Source organism: Oryctolagus cuniculus, chromosome 19, assembly GCF_964237555.1.
Source record: "Oryctolagus cuniculus chromosome 19, mOryCun1.1, whole genome shotgun sequence".
Taxonomy (NCBI): Eukaryota; Metazoa; Chordata; class Mammalia; order Lagomorpha; family Leporidae; genus Oryctolagus; species Oryctolagus cuniculus.
Window position 1 is genome coordinate 49,845,096 of NC_091450.1, and position 24,451 is coordinate 49,869,546.

Here is a 24,451-nt window from a genome sequence, read left to right on the forward strand (position 1 = left end):
AGCCAGGAGCCAGGTGCCTCCTCCTGGTCTCCCATGCGGGTGCAGGACCCAAGCACTTGGGCCATCCTCCACTGCACTCCCGGGCTACAGCAGAGAGCTGGACTGGAAGAGGAGCAACCAGGACAGAATCCGGCGCCCCGACCGGGACTAGAACCCGGTTTGCCAGCGCCGCAGGCGGAGGATTAGCCCCCAAGCATTTCGGACATCCTCTCTGCTGTGTTAGCAGGGAGCTGGATCAGAAAGTGGAGCAGCTGGGACCAGAACCGGTGCCCACACGGGATGCCGGCGTCACAGGAGGTGGCTGAACCTGCCATGCCACAGCACCAGTCGCAAAATACAAAATTTCTTGCGACGAGGGAGCTCCCACTTCCCTCCATCCTTCTCCACCTCTCCATAAACCTTGAGGGTTGGTAGACCCTCCCCCTCCAAGAAATCTTGGATTCCTTAAAAACCGGGGTGTGTGTGTGTGTGTGTGTGTGTGTGTCATTGCCTAGGAATGCAAGTATCCCCTGGCTGCTGGGAAGCCCCTCTAGGGGGGCCCTCAGTCTCCTGTGGGCCTGGCAGGGGTTGGGGGGGCAGCAGGTGTGGGTGCCGCCTGCTCCCCTTGGCTTTGTCCTGTGTTGCTGATTGCTTTATTGCTGTTTTCAGTCAGATATAATTCCAGCATTTTCCATAATCGCGATCTCTTCCCGGATAGCAGATTGTTGCACAAAGCCCGTGCACCCGGAGGAACGCGTCCCGGCAATTAGCGTGTTTAACATGCAGCTCCCGACGCCCCTCCTCCCAGCCCTCATTTAGCACTTTGGAAAGCGCTTTGTGATTTTTTTTTCTTGGGGCGGGGGAGGTGTTTACATATCCGGTAACAATTCTCTTGCCTAGTTGCAAAACACGAAGCCATTGCGTCGGGAGACAGATGGCAGCTAAATGAAGTTTAATTAAAGAATGAGTGTTTTGGAATGAAAATGCCTTCAAAAAGCACGGGTCGCTGCGATGCACAGAGTTGGCATAAACTACATCTGGGTGCAAGGCTTTGGAGAGATCCCGGGGTCGGTGCGGCGTCACCCTGGGATGGGGCCTGGGTTGGGGAACACCCTGGGCCAAGCCCAGGACAGGGCCTGGAGCACACACCCCCTGCCCGGACATACCTCCTGCCGCGGGAGGGGGTGGGAGCATCAACCCCCCCCCCCCCCCGCCGCCATGAGGTCGCCCCAAGGCGCAGCTTTGCTGCACCGGACAACCCGCCTCACTGCACGCACCTGTACCGCGGGCGCCACAGGGGACAGGTGGGGAGGCCCTGCAGGCCGGCTGGGCCGCGAGGCATATCTGGTTCCCCAGCTGGCTCAGGGCGCAGCCGGCCCTGCCCCGGACGCCGCCGCGGTTTCGCCCCCGCCGCGCCCAGCCGGGCAGGAGCCACTTCCGGCTCTGGCTGCAGATCTGAGCGCCCGGGGTCGGGGCGACGACAGATGGGCGCCAGGAGCCTCTAGGTGGGCCGGGCACGCACTCCAGCCTTGGAAAAAGGAGGGCGTCTGGATGGTGGGAGGTGAGGTTGGCGGGGCGGGGCTGGGGTGCGTGCCAGAGGAAAAGCCCAGGAGGGATCTAACACCAGGTCATCTGGTCAGATGGGGGATGGGGCAGGTGGTCCCAGGGCAGGAGGGCTGACTGCCAGGTAGCAGGTGCAAAGCGGTTTGGGACCACCAACCCCTTGATTTCATCAGAGGCTTCAGCTTGGAGGGCAACATAGGGGGTTGGCCCTTACCCATCCTGGAGAGGAAAAGTGGGGTTTAGCTCATGGTGGGGTCAAGGACAGATGGGGGGCACAGAGATTGTGGGAGGGAGGCAGCTCGCTGGTAGCTGGAAGTGGGTGGGGCTGGCAGCCCGCTGCGTGGCCAGGGCAGGGCGTGCCAGGCCTGTGGCTTCCAGCATCTTTCCAGGCTGGGCCGAGGCCTCTCCTCCCGGGCCCGGGGTACGGGGCTGACCCACAGGGTGGACATCACGCAGCTGTCAGAACTGGGTTTCCTCCACACCGCGGGCTGCGCCCTCCTTATCCTCTCCCCCTGCCCAGCTGCGGAACTGCCCCACGGCCTCCCGCCTCTGCTTCCCCCTCCACCCTGCAGACGAGGGCACCCTCCCCAAGTGCCCCTGGGGGGCCTCATTTCCCTCTGGAAGTGGCCTTGGCAAAGCCTGTGAGGTCTTCCACGTGGGAGGACCTTTAAGAAGATCCCACCCAGCCCAGAAAGCTCCTGCTTCCACTCACCTGTGCAGCCCGAGGCCCCGCCCACCCCAGGAGGCCCAGCCCCTGGGATGCACCTGCTGCCTTCTCCTCCCAGGGGTCGCCTCTCCCTCTCCTCTGTGTCCTGCCCACACCCAACTCCCTCTTCAAGTCTCAGCTTCCCGGACCTGATTTGTGCAGCAGGGGGAGGTGACCCTGTTTCGGGCTGGCCTCCCCCACGAGGGCCCCAAACCTGGGTGTTGTCTTCCCAGCGGGAGGGCAGGCAGGGCCCAGGGGCTGAGTCAGGCTGTTTTGACTTCTTCCTGCCTCCAGTCCTGTCCCTTCTTTCAAGGTGCACCTGCCACCAGCGTGGCCCCGGACACACTCAAGGAGTCAGGGCTCCAAGGAAAGTGCTCCCCAGCCCACAACGCCCGTCTGCAAGGTGCCTTGGGCCCAACTGCAGGGTCTGACTTCCCCTGAGTTTCTGGGCTCCGTACAGTGCCCCTTCCCCCACTGTGTGCCCCCTGGGAGGGTCCCAGGGGACAGGAGGTGACCGTGTGCGGCTGGTACAGAGGGACTGTGGCTGTGGAGCCGGCACAGTGGGAGGCTTTGTCTGTGCCTCTCCGGTCTTCTCATCCCGAGGCCACAACCGCCGGGGCAGCAAGGAGACGGGTGACGTAGGTGGGGCCATGCTGCGTGGCCAGGGAGGCGGGCCCCAGCTGGCCACTGAGCCGGGCCTTTCGACTTCTCCCCTGGTGACAGCTGCGGCACCAGACACGAAGAGAAAAGGCAATGCCAGTGGTGGTTGTGGCTTTTTTTTTTTTTTTTTTTTTTTTTCTTATTTAAAAAGGCCTTGGTGGCAGGAATATAGTGTAAAAATCATTGGAAAAACTAAAAGGCATCGATACATATCCGAATATACACTTTGTACATAAATTACATTTCCTTTAGTGTCTTGTGAGTGAGGTCGCGGTTCGCTGCTGAGGTCTCAGTAGTTGAGGGGTCCCGGGAGCTGCACGTTCAGGCCGGCGTAGTCCACCATGTACATCGGCCACTGCTGGAGACACACAGGGCAGGCATGGCCATCAGGGCACCTGGCTGCTGGCCGCTGGCTGCTGCGCTCCCCACCGCTGCCTCCCAGGCTACCGGGGCTGCTGAGGTCATGCAGTCTGTTGACTGTCCCCACCCGCATCCCAGGATCACGCATGCGCTCCCACAGACCCGGCTCACTGGGAGGAGGAGGAGGATGGGGGGAGGACGCCCCGCCCCAGTGGGCTCTGGGGTGCTCCAGGGAGGAGTGGAGGGAGGCGGGATCCAAGGGTGAGGAACTCCACTTCCCAGTGTGGCCCAACATTCGCCCCTTCTGGACTCGGTGCGTCGCAGGTGGGGTGGGGTGAGTGGGTTCTTCCCCCCCGCCACAGGTGAGCCATCCTGACTCCCCTCTCCCTCATCTACACACGCGGGGAACCCCCGCTCCTGGCGGGGATGTGCCGAGCAGGCGGGTGTGTGCACACAGGTGTCGGGCTCCCAACCGTGTGGGACTCTGGGAGTCCCTGCCCTGCCCTGCCCTGGCCTCAGCCTGGCTGTCTGTCCAGCGGGGATGGGAACTCCTGCCCGCGTGCCCGGGAGCCCCACAGAGAGCAGGGTGGGGCAGGTGCGCCCGGCGCCTCCCCGTGCCCCACCCCCACAGCCCGGAGGGAGGGGCAGAGGCCGGGAGCGTGCGACTTTACCACGACTGATATCTGGTTGGCGGATGCCACGGACTCCGGGTTGGAGGACGAGGAAGAGGAGGAGGAGGAGGAGGAAGACGAGACTGAGTTTCCCTCCGACACCCGCTTTCTCTTGCGCTTGGGAAGGCTGCTGTCTTTGGCTGCTGGGAGAAAGGGGAGTGGGTGACAGATGCTGGGGTCTGGGCGCGGCTCCGCTCACCTGGTCAGTATCCCTGTTCCCAGCACGCCCAGGTCCAGCCTTGGTCTTGAACCAGACCGGACTCCACCCTCCTGCAGCCTTGCCTGCGTTGCACGCTGTCCCCAAGGAGAGCACCTCACCGGCTCAGAGCAGGCCCCAGCCCACCCAGCCTGTGGCCCGGAGCCCTCCCTGGGGGCTGGCACCCCACGGACCCCAGCTTAGGGGGTGCCGGGAAGAGCGCAGTGTGACCAGGCTCGCAGAGCCCCCTAATGAGCCCGAGCGCTCGTGTTATCCAGGATGAAATGTGAGATCTTGCAAGGTTGCTGACAGCATCCAATGAACGGATGTGCAAAGCACACACCTGGCACCCGGCCAAGGCTCAGACACTGGGACCCGTCAGGAAGACGGCTTCCGGAGCGCCCTGAGTTGACCGAGCCTGGGCGAGGCGACAGGCAGCGTCCCCGGGGCAAGGAGCTCGGGTCGAGAGTCCCAGGGCCTAAGCTTAAGTTCCACGGCTGCCACCCCCAGGCTGTGTGACTCCGGGGAAATTTATTGACCTCTCTGAGCCAAATGGAGAAAACTGGGGCGGAGACTCCAAGGAGACTATGTATGTGACGGGCTCCTTGTAAAGGCTGCTGTCTTTGGCTGGAGGATGAGGCCATGCAGGCTGCTGACTGTCCCCACCCGTGTCTCAGGATCACGCATGCGCTCCCACAGGGGCTGGCACTGTGGCACAGCGAGAAAAGCCACCAGCTATGGCACCAGCATCCCATGTGGGCACCGGTTCAAGTCCCGGTTGCCCTGCTTCTGATCCAGCTCTCTGCTATGGCCTGGGAAAGCAGTAGAAGATGGCCCAAGTCATTGGGCCCCTGCACCTGCATGGGAGACCCGGAAGAAGCTCCTGGCTCCTGGCTTTGGATCAGCCTAGCGCCAGCCATTGTGGCCATTTGGGGAGTGAACCAGCAGATGGAAGACCTCTCTCCATCCCTGTCTGTAACTCTACTTCTCAAATATTTTTTACAAAGTCCCAGCTGCTCCACTTCCAATCCAGCTCCCTGCTAACGTGTCTGGGAAAGCAACAGAAGATGGCCCAAGTGCTTGGGCCCCTGCACCCACGTGGGAGACCCGGAAGAAGCTCCTGGATTTGGACTGACTCATCTCCAGCCATTGAGGCCATTTGGGGAGTGAACCAGCAGGTGGAAGATCTCTCTGTCTCTCCCTCTCTCTCTCTGTAACTCTGCCTTTCAAATAAATGAATGAATGAATAATAATAATGACAATACTAATAAAAGCTCATGGTGCCGGGGCATTTAGCTTAGCTGTTAACACGCCTGCAATGGGCACTGAGGACCTGGGTGTGATTCCCCAGCCCTGCTCCTGACTCCAGCTTCCTGCTGATGCAACCCTGAGAGGCAGCAGGGGATGGCTCAAGTGCGTGGGTCCCTGCCACCCATGTGGGAGACCCGGATGGAGTTCCCCGTTCCCGGCTTCAGCCTTGGCCCAATCCTGGCTGTTGTATTTGGGGAGTAAACAAGCAGGTGAGAGCTTTCTCTCTACCTCTCAAGTAAAATGAAGTACCTCCGATTATGAAAAACTAGGCATGGATCTGCAAAATGTTTGCACTAAAATAAACGTTATTTTTTCATTGCAGTTTTCCCCGGATATTTCCAAGTCCCTGGGGGTAACGGGGCAGGGCCTGGCTGCCGCTGAATGAAGGGACACGGACCCGTTGCAACGTGGCCATCAGGAGCCGCCCCTCTGGTGTCCGGAGGCTGAGTGACTGGCCCCTGCGTGGAACCCCGACACACCCCCGGAAGGGTCTCCTTGGGCCCGAGCCTGGGGGTCTGTGACGGGCTTAAAGAAGGGACCTTGGACAGCAGGCGGCCCCATCCCAGGAGCTGCCTGGGTTTGGAGCCGGAGACCATACGGGAGTGAGGAGGCAGAGCTGTGGGCTGCTGTCCCCAACCTCGGGCTGGCCCCGGGGCTGTGGGCAGCCTGAGACCTTAGGAGGACCACACATTGGAAGTGAGATTGTCCACTGTCTGTTTGGCCCCAGGTCCTGCCCTGGGGCCTTCTGCGTCTCTGCCCTTGAGCTGAGGGCGGCTCCCAAACCCGGTCCCTTGCTGTGAGCACACCTGCTCTGTGAGAGCTCCTGGCTCATAACCCCTCAATTCCTTGCACTTCCCTAATGCTAATGAGTTGACTCCACCGACCAATGGCTGGCAGCCTCCAGGGAGCTTCAGGATGGGGGCGGGGTAGGGGGGCCGGACCCGGACTCCTGGACATCCCTGCAGGCTGCTGCACGCGGGTGGGCAGCTCTGGGGTCCTGTGCGCCCCCTGCGCCGCTCCCCCTGCGCGTCTTCATCTGTAGCCTGTGTGGCGTTCTTCAGACTACGCCGGTCACCGGAGGCAGGTGAGTCCTTGAGACCTGGGAGCTGTGTGAGCGAATGGGGGTCGGGGGAAGCCCCAGTATCAAGCTGGTTGGTCAGAGACTGCCTGGGGCTGGTGATGAGCATCGGGGCCTGGGGCCTGGGCCCTCAGCCTGCGGGCCCTGGCACCACCCCTGGGTAGACGGGCTCGGGCCTGAGCTGGATACAGGACGCCCAGCTTGTGTCTGCATAGCTTGTTCATTTCCCTCAGAAAGGTAGGGGGAGAGAGAGAGGGAGGGAGAGAGAGAGATCCTATCTGCTGGTTCACTCCCCAAATGGCTGCAACAGCCAGGTTTGGGCCAGGCAGAAGCCAGGAGCCAGGAGCCAGGAGCCAGGAACTCCACGTGGGTGGCAGGGTCCCAAGGACTTCAGCCGCCACCTGCTGCACCAGAGAGCGGAAGCCGGGACTTGAACCCGGGCACTCCCATGTGGGATGTTGGTGCCAAGTGGCGGCTGAGCCTGCTGGGCCAAACGCTGCTCCGGGGCCTGGGACCTGGTCCCCGGCACGGCAGAGTCACCCAGGCGGCTTCTCCATCACAGTCTTCGCACCAGGAGCCTGCTGGAAGGTTCCGGGTGCTGGGCAGATGCGGGCAGCATCGAGCCGGCCTCACCCCTGGGGGTCACACGTCACTGCTGCCCCTGCCCAGGTCGCTCCACCGTCCTACTTGGGGCCCCGGCCCCTGCTTTGGGCTTGTGCTTTCTCCTCTCTAGCCGATGTCACGCTCCCAGCCGTGCCAGCGCAGGGCGCCTGCAGTCTCTGGGGGTAGGGGAGCCTGGGGGACAGCAGGAGGGTGGGGCAGGGGCCACGCTTTCCCGGGGCGGAGAGTGGGGGGGGAGGGAAGTCCCACCTGGCCCACCTCTGGCTGAGCCTTTGTGGCTCTGGGGCCGGGGAGGCGCATGGGCAGCCTCTTCAGCCTCCGACTCACCTGGCACCTTGGCATCGTTGCAGATTTCTGCGAAAGGTCTGAAAAAAGAAAGGGACGAGGCCGCTGTTAGCAAAGCGGCTTTCCACCTCCTCCCGGCCACGGCGACCCCTCCTCTCCCGCCGCCGCTGCCGCCGCGGCTCCAGCCGGGTGAAGCCGGATCCAACATGGCAGGCCTCCTCCCCGCCACGCCCCAGCAGGTGCACCTCGGCAAGCAGCCCCTCTGGGCCTGCCTCGGACCCACCGAGAGGGGGCGCTGCCTGTGACGGCCTGGGCTCCCCAAATGCCTGCTTACACCCCAAAGTCTGCACTAATACGTGGGGGAGACATCATCCCACTGAGGCCGCTGGGAGGTGGGGCTGGGGGGAGGGGCTCTAGGCCGGGTGGGTTACTGGAGTTTGGCCCGGCTTCTCTCTGCTTCCTGGCTCACCCCGCCGCCTGCCAGACCCACGGGGCTCCCCGATCGTGAACCATGAACCTCCAGGCTGAGAGCCACATTAAACCTTCTCCTTCCCAAGAGAGCTCCTCTTGGGTATTTTAAATAAAAAAGGGATGAAGACACTGACCAAGGGATTGGAAACACTGCCAGGTGTAGGTGCACTGGGCGCTGTCCAGGCATGGCCTTTAAACTATGCCTTCAGGGGTGGGTGCTGGGCGGCCGGCTTGGAACACCCCCATCCCGTATCACAGTGCAGGCCTGAGGCTTAGCTACCCTGCTTTCTGTCCAGCTCCCTGCAGATGCCCCCGGGAAGGCAGCAACAGATGGCCCAAGGGCTCAGGCCTCTGCCACCCGCGTGGGAGACCTGGATGGAGTTCCTGGCTCCTGGCTTTGGCCTGGCTGGGCCCTGGCTGTTGCAGGCATTTGAGGAGTGAACCAGAGGATGGAAGATCTGTTTCTGTCACTCTTTTAGTTGGCTGAAAATAAATGTTTTTTAAAAAGTCTTCATTTAGGGGCCGGCGCTGTGGCGTAGCTGGTAAAGCCACCACCTGCAGTACCAGCATCCCATATGGGCGCGGGTTCAAGTCCTGGCTGCTCCACTTCCAATCCAGCTCCCTGCTATGGCCTGGGAAAGCAGTGGAAGATGGCCCAAGTCCTTGGGCCCCTGCACCCGTGTGGGAGACCAGGAGAAGCCCTTGACTCCTGGCTTTGGATTGGCTCAGCTCCAGCTATTGCGGATAACTGGGGAGTGAACCAGTGGATGGAACACCTCCCCCCCACTCTGTAACTCTGCCTTTCGAATCAATCAATCAATCATTTAAAAAGTATTCATTTAAATTTGATTGATTGATGCTGCGATCAATGCTGCGACACCAGCATCCCATATGAGTGCTGCTGGTTCGAGTCCCCGCTGCTCCACTTCCCATCCAGCTCCCTGCTAATGGCCTGGGAAAGCAGCAGAAGTTGACCCAAGTGTTTGGGCCCCTGCACCCATGTGGGAGATCCACATGCGACTCTGGCCTGGCCCAGCTCTGGCTGTTGCCATGTGGGGGATGAACCAGCAGACGCAAGATCTCCTTCTCTGTTTGTAACTCTCTCGAATACATAAATCTTTAAACATCTTTGATTGACTATTTTATTTTCAGTGGTATTTGTGCAGAGCCATCTGGCCCCTGGTGGAAGACATGGTGGTCCCTCTCCAGTCTGTGGTTAAAGGAACCAATAGAGACGAGCCTGAAGCTCAAATATACACAGGGCGGGGCAGCAATAGCCACACAGCCAAGATCAAGTGTTCCCTACAGGTAGATACGGTGTGAGTTCAAGTTCATGTTTTCCAAAAGGAGAAATCTGCTGGGCAAGTACAGAAATGTGGACTGGAAGGTTCCAGAAAGGGACTCCCTGGCAAGGGGGGAGCCCGGGATGGGGGGAGCACTGTCTTCTGGCTTCCTGCATTTTCCAGGGGCTGAGCTGTGGGCGGGAGGCAAGGAGACCACTCCTTGTTGTTTGATTCTGAACACTCGGAGTCTCTCTTTACCTGAGGGTCAGAGAGAGCTCCCCAAGTGCCTGCTGCCTCCGGGCCTGGGCCAGGAACTCAGGCATTCCTTCCTGGCCTCCCACACGGGCGGCACCAGCAGGAGGCTGGAGCCAGGTGTCGGAAGTGGGGGTTGAATCCGGGTACTCTGATGGGGAGGGTGGGCATCTTTTTTTTTTTTTTTAAGATTTTATTTATTTGAGAGGTAGAGCTATAGAGAGAGGAACAGAGAGCAGAAGGAAGACAGAGAGAGAGAGGTCCTCCATCGGCTGGTTCACTCCACAAATGGCTGCAGGGACCGGAGCTGCGCTGATCCAAAGCCAGGAGCCAGGAGCTTCTTCCAGGGCTCGCACGCTGGTGCAGGGACCCAAGGACCTGAACCATTTTCTGCTGCCCTCCCAGGCCATAGGCAGAGCTGGCTTGGAGGAGGGGCAGCTGGACTTTAACTGGTACCCGCATGGGATGCAGCACCGGCTCCCAAGTGTGTGCATCTTACAACCACTAGGCTAAGTGCCAGCTCCGTGAATTCTTTTTAAAGAACATGTGAACTACTGTTGTTAAAAGGAAAAATATAAGCATATACAGTACAGTAGGATAGCAGCCACCCCTGGGTGACGGGGGACTTTATTACTGTTTTAAACATGCAAGGAAACGGTAATGCATTTTTTTTTTGGACAGGCAGAGTGGATAGTGAGAGAGAGAGACAGAGAGAAAGGTCTTCCTTTTGCCGTTGGTTCACCCTCCAATGGCTGCCATGGCTGGCATGCTGTGGCCGGCGCACCGCACTAATCCGAAGGCAGCAGCCAGGTGCTTCTCCTGGTCTCCCATGCGGGTGCAGGGCCCAAGCACCTGGGCCATCCTCCACTGCACTCCCTGGCCACAGCAGAGAGCTGGCCTGGAAGAGGGGCAACCGGGACAGAATCCGGTGCCCCGACCGGGACTAAAACCCAGTGTGCCAGCCCCGCTAGGTGGAGGATTAGCCTAGTGAGCCACGGCGCCAGCCAGGTAATGCATTTTAAAAACAGGTAAAAACGGATGGCATAGCCAGGAAAAATAAAATTTAATGAACACTTTAGAAACAAGTAAACTTCCAGGGATGCCAAGGCCACGGGCCTCGGTAGGGAGGGCTGGAACCACCGTGACCTTGACTTTGACCTTTCCTGTCCTTGCTGCAGGCATCGGCGTCCTCATCAGTGAGACTGGGTTGTGAAGCAGCGCAGGTGCAGGTCGCACTGTCCCCCGCCCCGCCCTGCATTAGGCCCCGCCCTGGACCCGCCCCTCGCCCTGCCGAGGAACCCGCCCCGCCCGCCACCTCTCAGCCCCGCCTGCCCCCCCCCGAGCGCCCCGCCCCCGCGTGCCCACGCCCCTGCCCTACCGCGAAACCCGCCCCGGCCCCGCCCCCACATCCCATCCCCGCCCCCGCCGGCCCCGCCCCACAGCCACACCCCGCCCCGCCCTGCCGCCGGCCCCGCCCCTCGCACCACGCCCTGCCACGCCCTTCCGCGGGCTGCGCCCCGGCCCCGCCCCCGCAGCCCTGCCCTGCCGCCGGCCCCGCCCCCGCCGGGGCCCTCACTGGAGCTGGTTGATGATGACCATGCGGACGTGCTCCCGGGCTTTCAGGATCTTCTCCAGGCGGTGGATGTCGTAGGTGTTGGGGTTCCGGAAGGGGATGTCGTCGGGCAGGCCCGTGACCTCCACGGCGTCCGGGCTGTCTCGGATCAGCTTGTAAGGGACCAGCACGGGCCGGTTCAGGCCCAGGGCCTCACCTGGAGGGCACAGGGGCAGGGGAGGGGCCCCTGTCAGGCTGGGCCCTGGCGGCAGTGGGGGCGCTGCGGCCGCCGCCCCGCCCCTCCGCGGCGCCTACCGTAGTTCTCATTGAAGAGCGCCTTCCCACCTACCGTATTTCTCGTTGAAGAGCTCCTTCACCTGCTCCCGCAGGATCACCTTCTCCCCGAGCCTGTTGGCGTCGTCTTCATCTGCAAAGACAACCGGGGCATGAGAGTCGGCCCGAGCACCACGGCGCCTCCCCGGGGCGCCGCACCCTCGCCCTACCGGGACCCTGAGGGGCAGGGCAACAGATCTGTCGGTGGGCTGTCGGGAGTGCCCTTGGTGTGGGGCACACTGAAGCCTGTGGGCGGATGGGCCACCAAAGCTGAGTCCCAGGGCAGCCTTTCCGGGCCCACCCACTCCTGGGACCTGGCTATGTCCTCTCCCTGCCCCCGCTCTCTCAGCTGGGCCTACAGGAGCGGCTAAGGTCCTGCCAGCCCTGGAGACAAGGCCGGGGCAGGTGGGCCTAGGGCAGAGCTTGCTGCCCAGGGCTGGGAAGCAGTGTGCATTGCTTATGCCCTGGGAAGAGCGGTGTGCAGCACCTGTGCAGCAGGGAGGGCCGTGTGCAGCATCTATGCCCCGGGAAGGGCCGTGTGCAGTCCCTGTGCACTGGAACGCACCCGGCCGCTAGGGCAGGGGGTGGGGTGGGAGATGCAGCTGGAAGCAGGCAGGGAGCCAGGGCCTGGGCCACAGGGGACAGGACCCGCATGAGTCTTTGGAACAAAACAGCTCCTGTTTTCATCCTGCCGACACGTGGTAGGGCTCACTTCCGCCGGGAGGCAGTCTGGAGACTCAAAGTCCTGGGCTGGGCCCTGAGTGGCTCAGCCACCCCCTCCTCCGCCTGCCCTTTAGACCCCGAGGGGCGGCCTGGCCTCCCTCTAGCTCCCTGCCCGGGAGGAGCCCAGGATCCCGGTCTGGGTCACCACATAAGGGCAGGGGGCTTCCCACACCACCCAGGGGCTGGGGCGCTGCTCTGCCCCTCCCCCACCCCCTCACTGCCCCAGGCCCCCATCTGGTCTGTTCTTGGCCACACCCCTGGGTGCCCCGGACAACACCCTTCTCTTTGTGCTGGTCTTGGGGATTGATGTTCCCACCCAGGCCCAGGCCCCCTCCTCCCCAGCAGCCCCCACACAGCCCTTCCAGAGGGTCTCCAGGCCCTGGCACGTGGCCAGAACAGACCCGACCCTGCTCCAAGTGCTGGGAAGACCAGTGATGCAGTTCTGGGCCTGCCGGGAGGCAGGGACACTTCCACTCTGTCCCCTGGCCACCAAGGACGCCTCTGGCGACAGAGTCCTCAGCAGACAGGCAGCCCCCGACCCAGCAGAGGGAAAGACGACCCCACACCAGCGGCTCAGAGCAGTTAAGTCGCTTGCCTGAGGCCGCACAGCCCCCAGAATCCTGTCTGACCCCAGAAGCATCAGTGTCCCACATGGCAGAAAACAGGGCTGGATCTTTAAGGCCTTTCTCTCTCCGCCCCTCGATCTCTCAGCCCTCAGCCCGCAGTGCCACATCTGTCTGCCCAGGGAGGGGCTTGCAGCTGGTGTTTGATGAAGCCGCAGTGCTGTGTTGTCCTAAGAGACCCAGCAGAACAGGGGACGGCAATGGCAGGGTAATCGGGCCTGACCCAGCCGGGAGTCAGGGCGGCTTCTTGGAGGAGGTGGCAAGCACACAGAGGTGGCACCTCCTTCCCAGTCTTGCAGCATTTGGGGCGGGGGGGGGGAGGGCAACCCCCACAAGGTCACAGCTACCCAGGGCGAGGGGCACTCGCGTGTGTGTATGGGAGTGGGAGGGTGCCCAGAAAGCCGACTCCTTGTGCCCCTGGGCTCTGGGAAGGCACAGCCTCAGCCCAGAGTCTCCTCCGACCTGTTTGTTTTTATTCAAGGGAAGGGAGGTAATTTTTAAGGATAAGTATTTTTTTTTTTAAGTATCTTTTCCATTTTTATTTGAAAGGCAGCTAGAGAGATGGGCAGAGATCTGCTCTCCACTGTTTCACTCCCCAGTGAACACCCAGCAACACCCAGGACAGGGCTAGACTGAAACCAGGGAGCCAGGAGCTCCATCGGGGTCTCCCCCGTGGGTGGTAGGGTGCGCATTGGCAGGAAGCTGGATGGGAAGCGGAGGAGCTGGCCGTCCCTCACCGGACATGGGTGTCCCAAGTGGTGATTGAACTGAATGAAGTGGGACGGGGTGGGCCCCTGGGGGGTGGTGCTGGAGGGCAAATGAGGAACCCACTGTCTGGGACGTAACGTGACCCGCAGGGGACGGCTGAAGCCCCTGCGCCCCTGTGCTCTGGGCCCTCCCTGGGTTGGAGTCTGTGCAGCAGCCCTGACCTGCTCAGCCCCAGGCTGGAACAGGGGTGAGGCCCCCACCTGCTCAGGCACTTGTGTGGGGCTTTGGGCTGCACAGGCCTGCACCTGACCTTCGACAGGAGCGGTGGCCATCGCCGGGGACTGAGCGGGACAGCCCACACGGCCCAGGCTAGTGGGTCAAGAGGTGTCTTTTCGACAGAGCCTGGCTCACTCAGGGAGCCCCCCAGGGCTGTGCTGGGTCAGGCCGGGGCCACCTGTGTATCTGCTTTGCAGCTGGGCGAGACACGGATCAGGAAGGCAGCTACGGCGCTGCTGGGAGCCCTGCTCAGGGTGGGGGGTTGGAGCAAGCATCAGAGCCCTGCCAGGCCATGGGCACAGCACAGGGCTCTTCCCAAGACCGCCTGCCTGGGTTCACAGCAGCGCGTGACTTCGGGCGAGTCCCTACGGCGGCCATGACGTGGTGGGTGTCAGGGCTGGCGGTTAAGTCACAGGTTAGGACACCTGCCACCAACCCACGGGGCTCTGCCCCTGACGCCAGCTTCCAGCCAGTGCACACCTGGGAGGTAGCAGCTGAGGGCTCCCGTATTTGGGTCCCCCCACCCGTACGGGAGACAGGGATGGAGTTCCGGATCCTGGCTTTGTCCCCAGCCCTGTATGCTGTGGGTGTGTGGGTCGTGAACCAGGGGCTTTCTCTCTGGCTCTCAAACAGATAAACTTAGGGGCCGGTGTGGCGGTGCAGCAGGTTAAGCCGACATCCTATATTAGAGCGCTGATTCACTTCCAGTCCAGCTCCCTGCTCATGCACCTGGGAAGGCAGCAGAAGATGGCCCGAGTGCTTGGGCCCCTGCACCCATGTGGGAGACCCGGATGGAGCTCCTGGCTCCCGGTTTCAGCCTAGCTCCTGTCCTGAGTGTTGGTAGTAAAGCCAGCTGCCGTGGGGTAAGCCTGTGGGTGAGACCCACGTGTCTGTCACCATGGTTCTGCGTGCTGAGTCAGCAAACCTACTCCAGGGGACCTGCCCCAGCTCCCTGGAACCAAGGGCAGCCAAAAGAGACAAGAGTGGTGGCAGACATTCCAGAGTGTTCTCTGGAAATGTCACAGTCAGGACTCAGCGCAGAGAGAGGAGGAGAGAGAGTGTGCTGCAGGACACAGTGGGGGGAGCCTCCAGGGGCTGATGGAGAGAGAAGGCCCCTTGATTCTAACTCTGCCCTGGGTAGGGGCGGGGCAGGGCACTTAACCTCGCTGGGCCTCAGTTTCCACGTCTTTCAAATGGGAGGCATCAGAGACACACGTGGAAAAGCCTCGGGTGCCGTGTCACCGAGCTCCGCGTCTCCCCAGGTCACGCTCACACACATGACTCCCCGGGGGGCGGGCCTTTTTCCTCCTCTTGGATTTCCTCTTGGGTTTGTCCTATCTGTTCTGGAGAGAACATTTCCTTCCTTCCTTTCCTCCCTCCCTCCCTTCCTTCCTTCCTTCCTTCCACTTCTTAAAAAATATTTCTTTGAAAGGCAGAGTGACAGAGAGGTCTTCCATCCGCTGGTGCACTCCCCAAATGCCTGCAACGGCCAAGGCTGGGCCAGGTCAAAGCCAGGAGCCAGGAGCTCCATCTGGGTCTCCCAAGTGGGTGGCAGAGGCCCAAGCATGTGGGCCCTCTTTTGCTGCTTTCCCAGGCGCATTAACAGGGAGCCGGATCGGAAGTGGAGCAGCTGGGACTTGAACTGGCGCCCATATGGGATGCTGGCTTAACCCGTTGCAGTGACCCCTAGATCACTGTCTAAGACGCATGATCCAGGGCCTTCCAGAAAGTGCTGCGGGCCCTGGCCACACAGCATCGACCAGCTGCCCAGCCCCCCGGCGCCAGTCTCCTGCCTCTCCCTGCTCGTCCTCTGGACTCTTCCCTGCCCACAGCCCACTCCCCCGTCCTGTATGATCAACACCAGGAGGTGTGCAGGACCTTAAAGCAACTGGCTCAGGGGGATGCCTGGAGTGGGGTGGGGTGGGGGTGCGGTGCCCACAGCCCTCTTCCAGGTACAAAAGCCTGGAGCAGCCCTGGCCTCTTCCTGCCCAGTCTGAGGACTTCCTGGGCAAGGGCCGTGGGAGGGGACAGCTGTGCTCAGGCAGGGAAAGGTGGGTGCTCCCCCTCCCCTTCGTGGGGGCCCCTCCTCACTCCAGGTCTGGCAGGTGCGTGTGTGGCTCTCGGCGGGGTACCACCCTCCTGCTGCAGCTTGCACACTGCCTCCCTCTCCTGGCACCAGAAATTCCACCATCTCCATTTCACAGGTGAGGTGACTGAGGCTCGGGGGCGGGAAGCAGGGACGGGGTGGAGGCCCTTGTGGCCCTCCCTGCTGCCCCAGGCCTGGGGCCTGGACACAGGTACAGGTGGGGGCCTGCCTGCCTCCTCGAAGAGAGCCCTTCCATGGTGGCACTGAGCTGGCTGAAGTCTCGGGTCTCTGAGGCCCTTTCCCAGCCCTCCAGGGCCCAGATACAGAGCGGGTGGGAGAGGAGCCTGCTGGGGTCTACACTCACAGGCCTTGCCGCAGGGCGGGCTTCTGGACCAGAGGTTCGCATGCCTGTTAGGTTGCCTGCACGCATCAGGTGCCTGGGTTCGCTCCCTGCCTCTGGCTCCAGGTTTCTGCAAATGCAGACCCTGGGAGGGGTGGTGATGACTCAGGAATTGGGGGTTCCTCTCCCAGCTCCTGGCCTCACCCCTCTTCCGCAGCTGTAGCGACTAATTGGAGGATAAACAGCAGGTGGGGGCTCTCATTCTGCTCTCAAGCCCATGAATCACTGCTTTTAAGAGGGGCGGGCATTCGCCACCCCACTTAAGGCACCGCTTGGGGCTCCCCCATCCCATGTGGGAGGGCCTGGGTTCAGGTCCCGGCTCTGCTCCCAATTCTAGTTTCCTGCTGGGAGTCACAGCAGGGTCCCTGCCACCCACATGGGAGGTCTGGACGGAGCGCCTGGCTCCTGACTTCAACCTGGCCCAACCTGGCTGTTGCCGCATGCAGGCATCTGGGGAGAGTGAGTCAGCAGGCGGGAGCTGTCTGTCTCTCAAAAAAAAAAAAAAAAAAATATATATATACACACATGAATGATTAATTGCATGTCCCATGCTGCGATCAATGGGGACAGTGGCTCATGAGCCAGGGGTCATGGGTGCTGTGCAGTGCAGGAGGTCCCTGGGGAGAGGCTGGGCTGTGTGCTCTCCACCAGTGCACCTGCCCGCCCCAGCTGGGTGGGGGAGGTGCTCTGTGTCCCCCCCTGGGTCCAGCTGTTTGCTTCTGGCAGCCGGCAGGGGCACCCCTCTCACTGCACCTGGGGCCGTGAGGCCTGCTGCACACGCAGAACCTATGCCTGGCCATCCACATGCTCTCCCTACAAACCTGGCCGCGAGCTCTTCTGATCCCCACGTTACAGACGAGGGAACCAAGGCTAGGCGACGGCGACGTCCAGGTGCCCGCCCCGAGCTGATGGTGCTGGGACTCGAACCCAGGTCGCTCCGGCCCACATGGACGGGATTCTGAGAACAGCCTGGCCCCTTTGCCAGAGCCTCCTGACGCACTTTCCTGAGGTCCTACAGCTCGAAGCTGCTGGCCAGGCCGGGCAGAGAGGAGCCAGGCTTGGTGATGGGCGTGGGTCACAGGCTGATGACCCTGGCTCAGCCTCATTCGTGGGCCTCCATAGGACAAGCCATCTCCTTCCCCGTTCCCTCCCATTCCCTGAGGCCCCAGGAACATCACTGGCATGGCCAGGGGCAGGGCTGACCCAAGGCTGGCCAAGGGCCCGGGCTGAACAGTGGCCATGACTGCCCGGCACAGGTGAGAGGCGGGCAGCTGCGGCCAGGGGGCTGCCCAGGCGACAGCATATAGGAGGTGTGCTCTGCCTCCCCTGGCCTGGGCTGGGATCCTCGAGGACGGGACCCTCTGATGGTGGCTGCCCAAGGATGACACAGTGGCCAGTGCTATGCCCAACCGTGTGGGAGTGGATGCTCCCGGTGGGAGCCAGCCTGTCTGTTTCCACGGGCGTGCCCGGGATGCCAGCCCTGACCCCTGCACGCCACAAGTGACCACTGCTGGAGGAACTGCGCATCAGCCTGAGACCTCTGCACTCATTTGCTGGGTGGCCCCGTGAATCAATCAATCTCTCTCTCTCTCTTTCTCTCTCTTTAAAATTATTTATTTGAGAGGCAGAAAGAGAGAGAGAGAAAGAGAGAGACTCCAGTCTGCTAGCTCACTCCCCAAATGCCTGCAAGATCATGGGCTGGGCAAGGCCAAAGTCAGGAGCCAGGACTGAGATCCGGGTCTCTCACTGCCGAGGCAGGGATGTCACTGAGCCATTACCGGCTCCCTCCCAGGGTGTGCGGTAGCAGGAAGCTGGGGTCAGCAGCAGAGCCGAGATTGGAACCCAAGAACTGTGAGTATTTCTATTTTTTTGTCTTTTTGCCTGCATCCTATATGGGTGCCAGTTCGAGTCCTGGCTGCTCCGCTTCCGATCCAGCTCCCTGCTAATGCGCACCCTGGGAGGCAGCAGGTGATGGCTCAAGTCCTCGGGCCCCTGCCACCCATGTGGGAGACCTGGATGGAACTCCAGGCTCCTGGCTGCTGCAGCCTGGCCCAGCCCTGGCTGAGGTGGGCATTTGGGGGATTGAACCAGCGGATGGAAGCTTTCTGTCTCTCTGTTTCAGGTAAAACGAACAAAATAAAGATGTCCACCTCCCGATCGCAGGGTCTGCTGTGGGATTAAGGGGAGGATCTTGAGGGGGAAGCTTACGCTGAGTTAGGGGAAAGAGATGGGAGAACAGGAGCCGAGGTTGGAGCCAGGCGCATGGGGACAGAGGCAGGGGCCGGAGTGGAGGAAGGAGGCAGCCTGGGGACGTTGTGGCTGCACCCACAGCCTGGCTGCATCCCCACGGGGCTGACTCTGCTCTCAGGTCCTCCAGCACAAGACAACCCATCTATGTGGCTCTCAGCCACTGACGTTGGCTACGGTGTTGGCAGCAGCCCCAGGACATTGGCATGAGCCCCCATGCCTCCTGGTGGCTGCCACATTAGACCACTTTCCCAGAGAAACATCCAGAAGGTACAGCCCATGGCCCCGCTGGGCCTCACCAACTCCCCCTCCGCTGGCCTCCTTGGCCAACAATGTCCCCCCCCACCGCCCCGGCCAGGGCTGTGGGGTGAGCACCTGCTCACTCTGCCCCGCCATGTCCCAGTCACACAGCAGATAAGAGAGTCTCAGGGCTCCCAGATTTCCCCCCCGCAGCGATAATCCTAGACAAGGGGGTTGGCTTTACCATGCGCCACTTCCCCTTCATCCCCAAGCACGCGAAGTCCTGCAGCGAAGCCGTCGCAGCCCTGACCTTGAACCCAAGCTCCCTGCAAGAGGCTCCACTGGTGTGTCGGGGCTCTAGGCGCTTCCTGGCCATGAGGGAGGCGGGGTCCTCCCCTGGGAAGAAGCAGGGTGGGGGGGTCCCCCAGGGTTCCAGGACAACACCCTCTCTCCCCCACCATGCTAACAGGCAGGAGCCTCTGGCCTGGGGGGAGGGGCTCCCTCCCCATGGCACTCACGCCCAAATGACCTCATCCTGTTCCAGGGTGTTTAACTACAAGTTGCAAGGTCCTGGTTCCCAACATTACACCTCGAGCCTGGACGCCCCTCCCCCCTCTGCTACTGATGGTGGCAGCGCACAGAAGCCTGTGTCCCCCGCCCCACCCAGCACCCCCAAGTGGGTGGCTCCTGCATCTTCTTCCCACATCCTCGAATTCTGCTGCTTTCCCGTGACGCGCACCTGCGGTCAGTGACTCATCACCACCCTCACTGCCCAGGCCAGGCCTCAGCCTGGATTATTGCAACCTCACTCCCCGCCCCCACCCCCTCCCCTGTCTGCCTGCAGCCCTGCACCCGGGAGGGGCCGTCGTCGGCGGGGGTGGGGAGAGGGGTTGTATTTGGTGCAGGGTTTAGGATGCCACTTGGGACACTCACTTCATGTATCAGAGGACTTGAGTTTGAGTGCTGGTCCCTCTGCTTCCGGTCCAGCTCCCTGCTAATGCCCACCCCGGGAGGCAGCAGGTGATGGCCCAAGTCCCTGAGCCCCTGCCACCCACATGGGAGACCAGGATGGAGCTCCTGGCTCCTGGCTGCCCTAGCCCTGGTGATTGTGGGCATTTGGGGAGCGAACCAGTGGATGCAAGATCTCTCTCTGCCTTCCAAATGACAGGAAGAATACGCTTGGAGGAAAGCCCGACTCTTCCTCTGGCTCCGGGGTTACTCGGTGCAGGCGTCCTGAGCGCCGGCTCCCTTCCTCCCAGACTGCACCTCAGCTCCCACCACTCCCCCAGCACCCTGGCAGGGGACCCCAGGGCCTTCGCAGAGTCTGCACTGGGCCGGTGAGGCGCGGCCCACTGGCTCACTATCGCCCCCTTCAGGACTCCGCTTGGCGACGGCCTGTGTAAGGTGAGATCACTCCTCCCCTCCAGACACACAACCTGCTGCCTGCGTCCCCACAGCACCAAGAGGCAGGGTTTGACCCTGAGCCCGGCCCCAAGCCCCAGCCACCTCCCGCAGGGTCTTAGGGATGGGGCTGCACCCCCACCTCCATCGCCAGACCCCTCCCCACGGCGCTGCACAGAGCCCATGCACGTGCAAGCCCCCCTACTTTCGCTAGGAAAATAAGCCAGAAAGGGTTAGGGGACCCCTCCTCTCATTCCAACTCAGCTTGGGTGGTCTCAGCCCCAGATGGTTCCTGGAAGGTTGTGAGGTCCCCAACTGCTCCTGGCAGGGGCCTGGGACGCCCCCCTCCCCTGCGTGAGGGCAGGGCGGGGCTGCAACTACCTCCAGGGAGCCCCCTCCCCCCAGGAGAAGGGTGAGGGTTTCCTCTGCTACTGCAAACAGGGGGCGCTGGGCCAGATCTGAGGCTGGCAGCTGGGCCTCATGTCTGCCCGGGACGGCGGGAGGGAGATCATTACGGAGTCTAATTAACAAGGAAAAGCAGAGATAATTAAGTGGAGAAACATGTGGCTGGCGCTGCAGCCGGGCTATCTTTAGAAAGTCGAGAAAGGACGGTTTTATTTTGAGCTCCCAAGAGTCTGACGGCACTGGGAGGGTGCCGAGGGGGTGGGGAAGGCGGAGAGCAGGAGGTCAGGGCTGGAGGCGGCTGACAGTGCGTGACCGGGGACAAGGAAGTGACCGGCAGAAGGGAGGTGGGCAGGGGAGGCTTCACATGACACCCCTGGTCCATGAGACACCCCCCCACCCCCAGGAATCAGAGGTCCAGAGACAGGAAGTTAACTCATCCAAGAGCGCAGACTACTGGGTAAGTTAACTTAGCCAGGATCACACAGCTCAGAGGTGGTAGAAGGGACCTGTTCCTGCTCCTGCTATGCTCAGTGCCTCTTCCACGGCCCCCCACGCTGGCCCAGGTCAGGCCCCCTTCTCCAGGAAGTCCACCACACCCAGTTCCCACTGGGTGACGAGTGGCACCATCGCATTTGGGGCCGGGGTCTTTCTTCCCCTCGCCCATGGGTCGAGTTGCTCAGACAGGGCCTCCGACAGCGCCGGGCAGGGTGAGGGAGCACGGGGCAGCCTCCTCAGAGGAGATGACACTGGGGCCCCCCGCCCCGCTCCCCAGACTCGGGCCCTGGCTCCTCAGCCGTGGGGACGTCAGCGGGAGAGCTCGCCAAGGCCGGGTCTGCAGGGTTCAGTCCACGCTGCAAAGCCAGGCCTTCCAGGCCCTCCGCGCTCCGGCCTGGCCGGCCTCTTCGCCTCGCCGCCCCCTGCTCCTGCCAGCCCGCCCCTCCTCCTGGCCTTGGCTGTGGGCCCCAGGGGTGCCCCGCGAGCGGCTGATGGGCTGTGTGCGATTCTCCCCGTTCTACAAGGACGCTGAGGCCCAGGCAGGCAAACCGGACTTGCTGGAATCGCACAGGAAGTCGGCAGCTCTGCTCTGCCTCTGCGGTGGGGAGCCCCAAACCTGCCACTGGGCAGCGGGGGGGCAGTGGACTCAGCTCACTCTTCCCCGCAGCCAGCCCTGTGGGAGGTGACTTCCCTGCTCAACCTCTACTTAAATGCCTCCAGGGCCAGGGAGCTCACCACCTTCCAGGGCTTTTCCAGCGTGGTCACCATGGTAACCCCCAGACAACACACGTCTCATTCAGTCCCCCCGGGAAGCACCTATGATGCGACGAGATCAAGTAGGAGCCACCAGGGTCCCAGTGGAGACCGAGGGGAACAGCCTGTGTTGGGCACCCCCTGGCTCCCCCCTCCGGAGCTTGTGGGTGAAAAGCTGGCAGCACAGGGCCCGGCACCTGCAGCCAGGAAAGTGGTGAAGGGTGGGGCTCTCTCCCTTCAAGATCTCTGCACCCTTTCCTGATCTCCACCCCCTCACCCCGGGTTGCCAACAGCTGTGACATCAGGCATCCTCTCTGGCTGTCCCCTCCCAGCTCCCCAGCCCTGTCTCGGGGACCCGGCTTCTGCAATTGTCCTCCCCCTGGGGGGGGGTCCCCCCAGCCTGCAGCCAGCAGCCCCCTCGCCCCTGCCCCTCCCTCTGTCAAGCCCAGCTGAAATCACCCTGCTGCGATGTCCACCTCTCAACTCCGCTGGTGACCCTATCCCACCCTCCAGCCCCCTCCGGGTCTCTCCTGCCCCCCACACCTCCCATACTGCTCAGCACCAGCCACCACCGGGCTGCTAAGCACCGGAGCAATGCGATAGCTGATGGTGGCCAGGAGGGGGCAGCAAAGAGCCACTCAGTGTTGCTGGGCGGGGGGTCGGGGGGTGGGGGGGTGGGGTTGGAAGGTGTGGCTAGGACCCCCTGCAAGGGCAGGCACTAAGGCCTGGGATGGTGTAGAGCCCGCCCTGGGTTCCAAAGGAAAACCGGGCAGACCTCAGTTCAGTTCAAGGTCACACACGTGCTGTGTGACCTTGGGGAACATCCTCAATAAATATGTATTTGTTTGAAAGACAGGCATCAGAGGGACAGAAATGGATCTTTCATCCACTGGTTCACTCCCCAAATGCCTACAACAGCTGGGGCTGGACCTGGCCCAAGCCAGGAGCTAGGAGCTTCCTCTGGGTCTCCCACGTGGGTGCAGGGACCCTAGCACTTGGGCCATCTTCCACAGCTTTCCCAGCCACTAACAGGGAGCTGGATGGGAGGCAGAGACCCAGTGTGGGCTGCAGGAAGCCATTTAACCCGCATGCCACACGCTGGCCCCGACTGTGGGATTTCCCATAAGGTAACGAGGGTGGGCCCTGCACCTGCCAATGCCAAGGGTGACGCAGACATCAGGTGTGCCAGGCTGTTAGCACCTGCCAGAAGGTTCTGCGGCTGCTACTGTACCAGCGGCCCGCAGCTCTCCTGCCCATGGGCCAACGCCTGCGGAACAGCGTCCCTCGCTGCCCTGGTTTTTTGGGAGCCTGGGAAGGCGCTTGCTGTGGCCTGGTGCCCCCCACACAGTGAGGACGCTAGGATCGCTCTTCTCGCTGCACCTCCCGCACCTGCTTGCCGTATGCGTGCAGTGGCCTGTGCCCCCTGGTGCCCGTCTGTTCCCTGGAGCGAGATGCCTGCGACGTGCAGGGCTGACTGCCCCCAGGGCTGTCCTGAGCCCCTGCCTCTCTCTCTGGATCCTTGGCCCAGTCCCAAGCCCCCAGCTCCTCTGGTCCGAGGCCTGAACTGCCCCCTCCCCCAACACACGAACTGTCCAAGAGGCTCCGCTCAAGTTCACATTCCTCCCAGGCCGGACGCTGGCCCACCACTGCGCATGTCAGAGCAGGGAACACTCAGCCCAAGGGCACAGGTGATGCATCCAGCTGTGACACACTGCAAGGCCTTCTGGGTCAACTCTGTTGAGCCCACAACCAACTGGTGGCTGTGCCCTGGCCCCACACTAGTGCTGGGTCTAACCCCTGACCCCACTCCAGAGCAGGCCTCACCTGCTTCTGGTCAGTAAGGGACCAGAAACTCTCAGAACCGGGGCGGTGCTGGGGCACAGCGGGTTAAGCCGCCCTTACAACGCTGCCATCCCATATCAGAGTGCCTGGGTCGAGTCCCGGCTGCTCCACTTCTGATCCGGCTCCCTGCTAATGTGCCTGGGAGGTAGTAGATGATGGCCCAAGTGCTTGGGCCCCTGCACCCACGTGGGAGACCTGGAAGCAGCTCCTGGCTTCAGCCTGGCCCAGCCCTGGCTGTTACAGCCACTTGGGGAGTGAATCAGTGGATGGAAGCTCTCTCTCTTTCTCTGCCTTTCAAATGAATGAAATAAACCTCAGAACCATTCTTAACAGTGTCTGTCCTATGCAGTCCCCCATTCCTCCCAAGCCCCGCCTCCAGCCCCTCCCCCTCTCCGGTGTCTGTCCATCACCTGGTCTCGCCCTCAGCCTTGCACCCACCCACCCACCCCCACCCCAGCCTTCCTGAGGTCCGTCTCTGCAGCAGATCGAGCTCCAGGAGGTTCTGGGCTCTGGGATCCCTCAGCAGGAATAGTCGGGACTCTGTGCCAGTGTGACAAGCAGCCTGGCTGCTCCGGCCCTGTGGGCTGACGCCCAGATCCATCCCTTTCCTGCCTCCTCCTCCAGGCAGCCTGCTGCCCAGGGGAGGCAGAAGAGAAGGCATTTCCAAGGCCTCCTCCTGCACACAGGGGGATGGAAGGGGAGGCTGGCGGGCAGCCTGGAGGTAAGAGGCACCAAGCCCCTGGATGGAGTGCGGGTCCTGTCGGACAGGAGAGGTCACCCTCAGGAGGGCCCCCAGGCTCTCACCCCAAATTCCACGCTGCCCGTGATCATGGGGCCTCAGAGTGCTGCCCAGGGCCTATGGGGACCCGGCAGACACTGGCCTGGATGGGCTGGTGGCTGGAAGCCAACTCCGCAGGGCTCAGCGGCTCTG

General features: G+C 62.1%; 1 protein-coding gene, 1 long non-coding RNA gene and 1 other non-coding gene across 8 annotated transcripts in view; 1 reads left to right on the forward strand and 2 right to left on the reverse strand.

Annotated features, from left to right (window-relative positions):
- The first annotated feature begins 1,113 nt into the window (after positions 1 to 1,113).
- Positions 1,114 to 5,388, forward strand: LOC138847009 (uncharacterized). Its single transcript, XR_011384578.1, has 2 exons — positions 1,114 to 1,540; positions 4,835 to 5,388. It is a non-coding gene; the product is annotated as an uncharacterized lncRNA (long non-coding RNA).
- GTF2IRD1 (GTF2I repeat domain containing 1) overlaps positions 3,012 to 24,451 on the reverse strand; it is a 92,850-nt gene continuing 71,410 nt past the window's right edge. For 4 of the 6 annotated variants that reach the window (XM_070064517.1, XM_051835434.2, XM_051835430.2 and 1 more), the window contains 5 exons: positions 11,338 to 11,415; positions 11,013 to 11,205; positions 7,473 to 7,510; positions 3,940 to 4,082; positions 3,012 to 3,266 (listed from right to left, as the gene is read on the reverse strand). In XM_070064517.1, the coding sequence (XP_069920618.1) occupies positions 3,198 to 3,266; positions 3,940 to 4,082; positions 7,473 to 7,510; positions 11,013 to 11,205; positions 11,338 to 11,415 (521 nt within the window). In that variant the 3' untranslated portion in view covers positions 3,012 to 3,197. The other 2 variants (XM_070064515.1, XM_070064516.1) reach the window with 2 other exon arrangements.
- MIR2387 (microRNA mir-2387) lies at positions 21,247 to 21,301 on the reverse strand. The gene has a single exon (NR_162721.1). It is a non-coding gene; the product is annotated as a microRNA mir-2387 (primary transcript).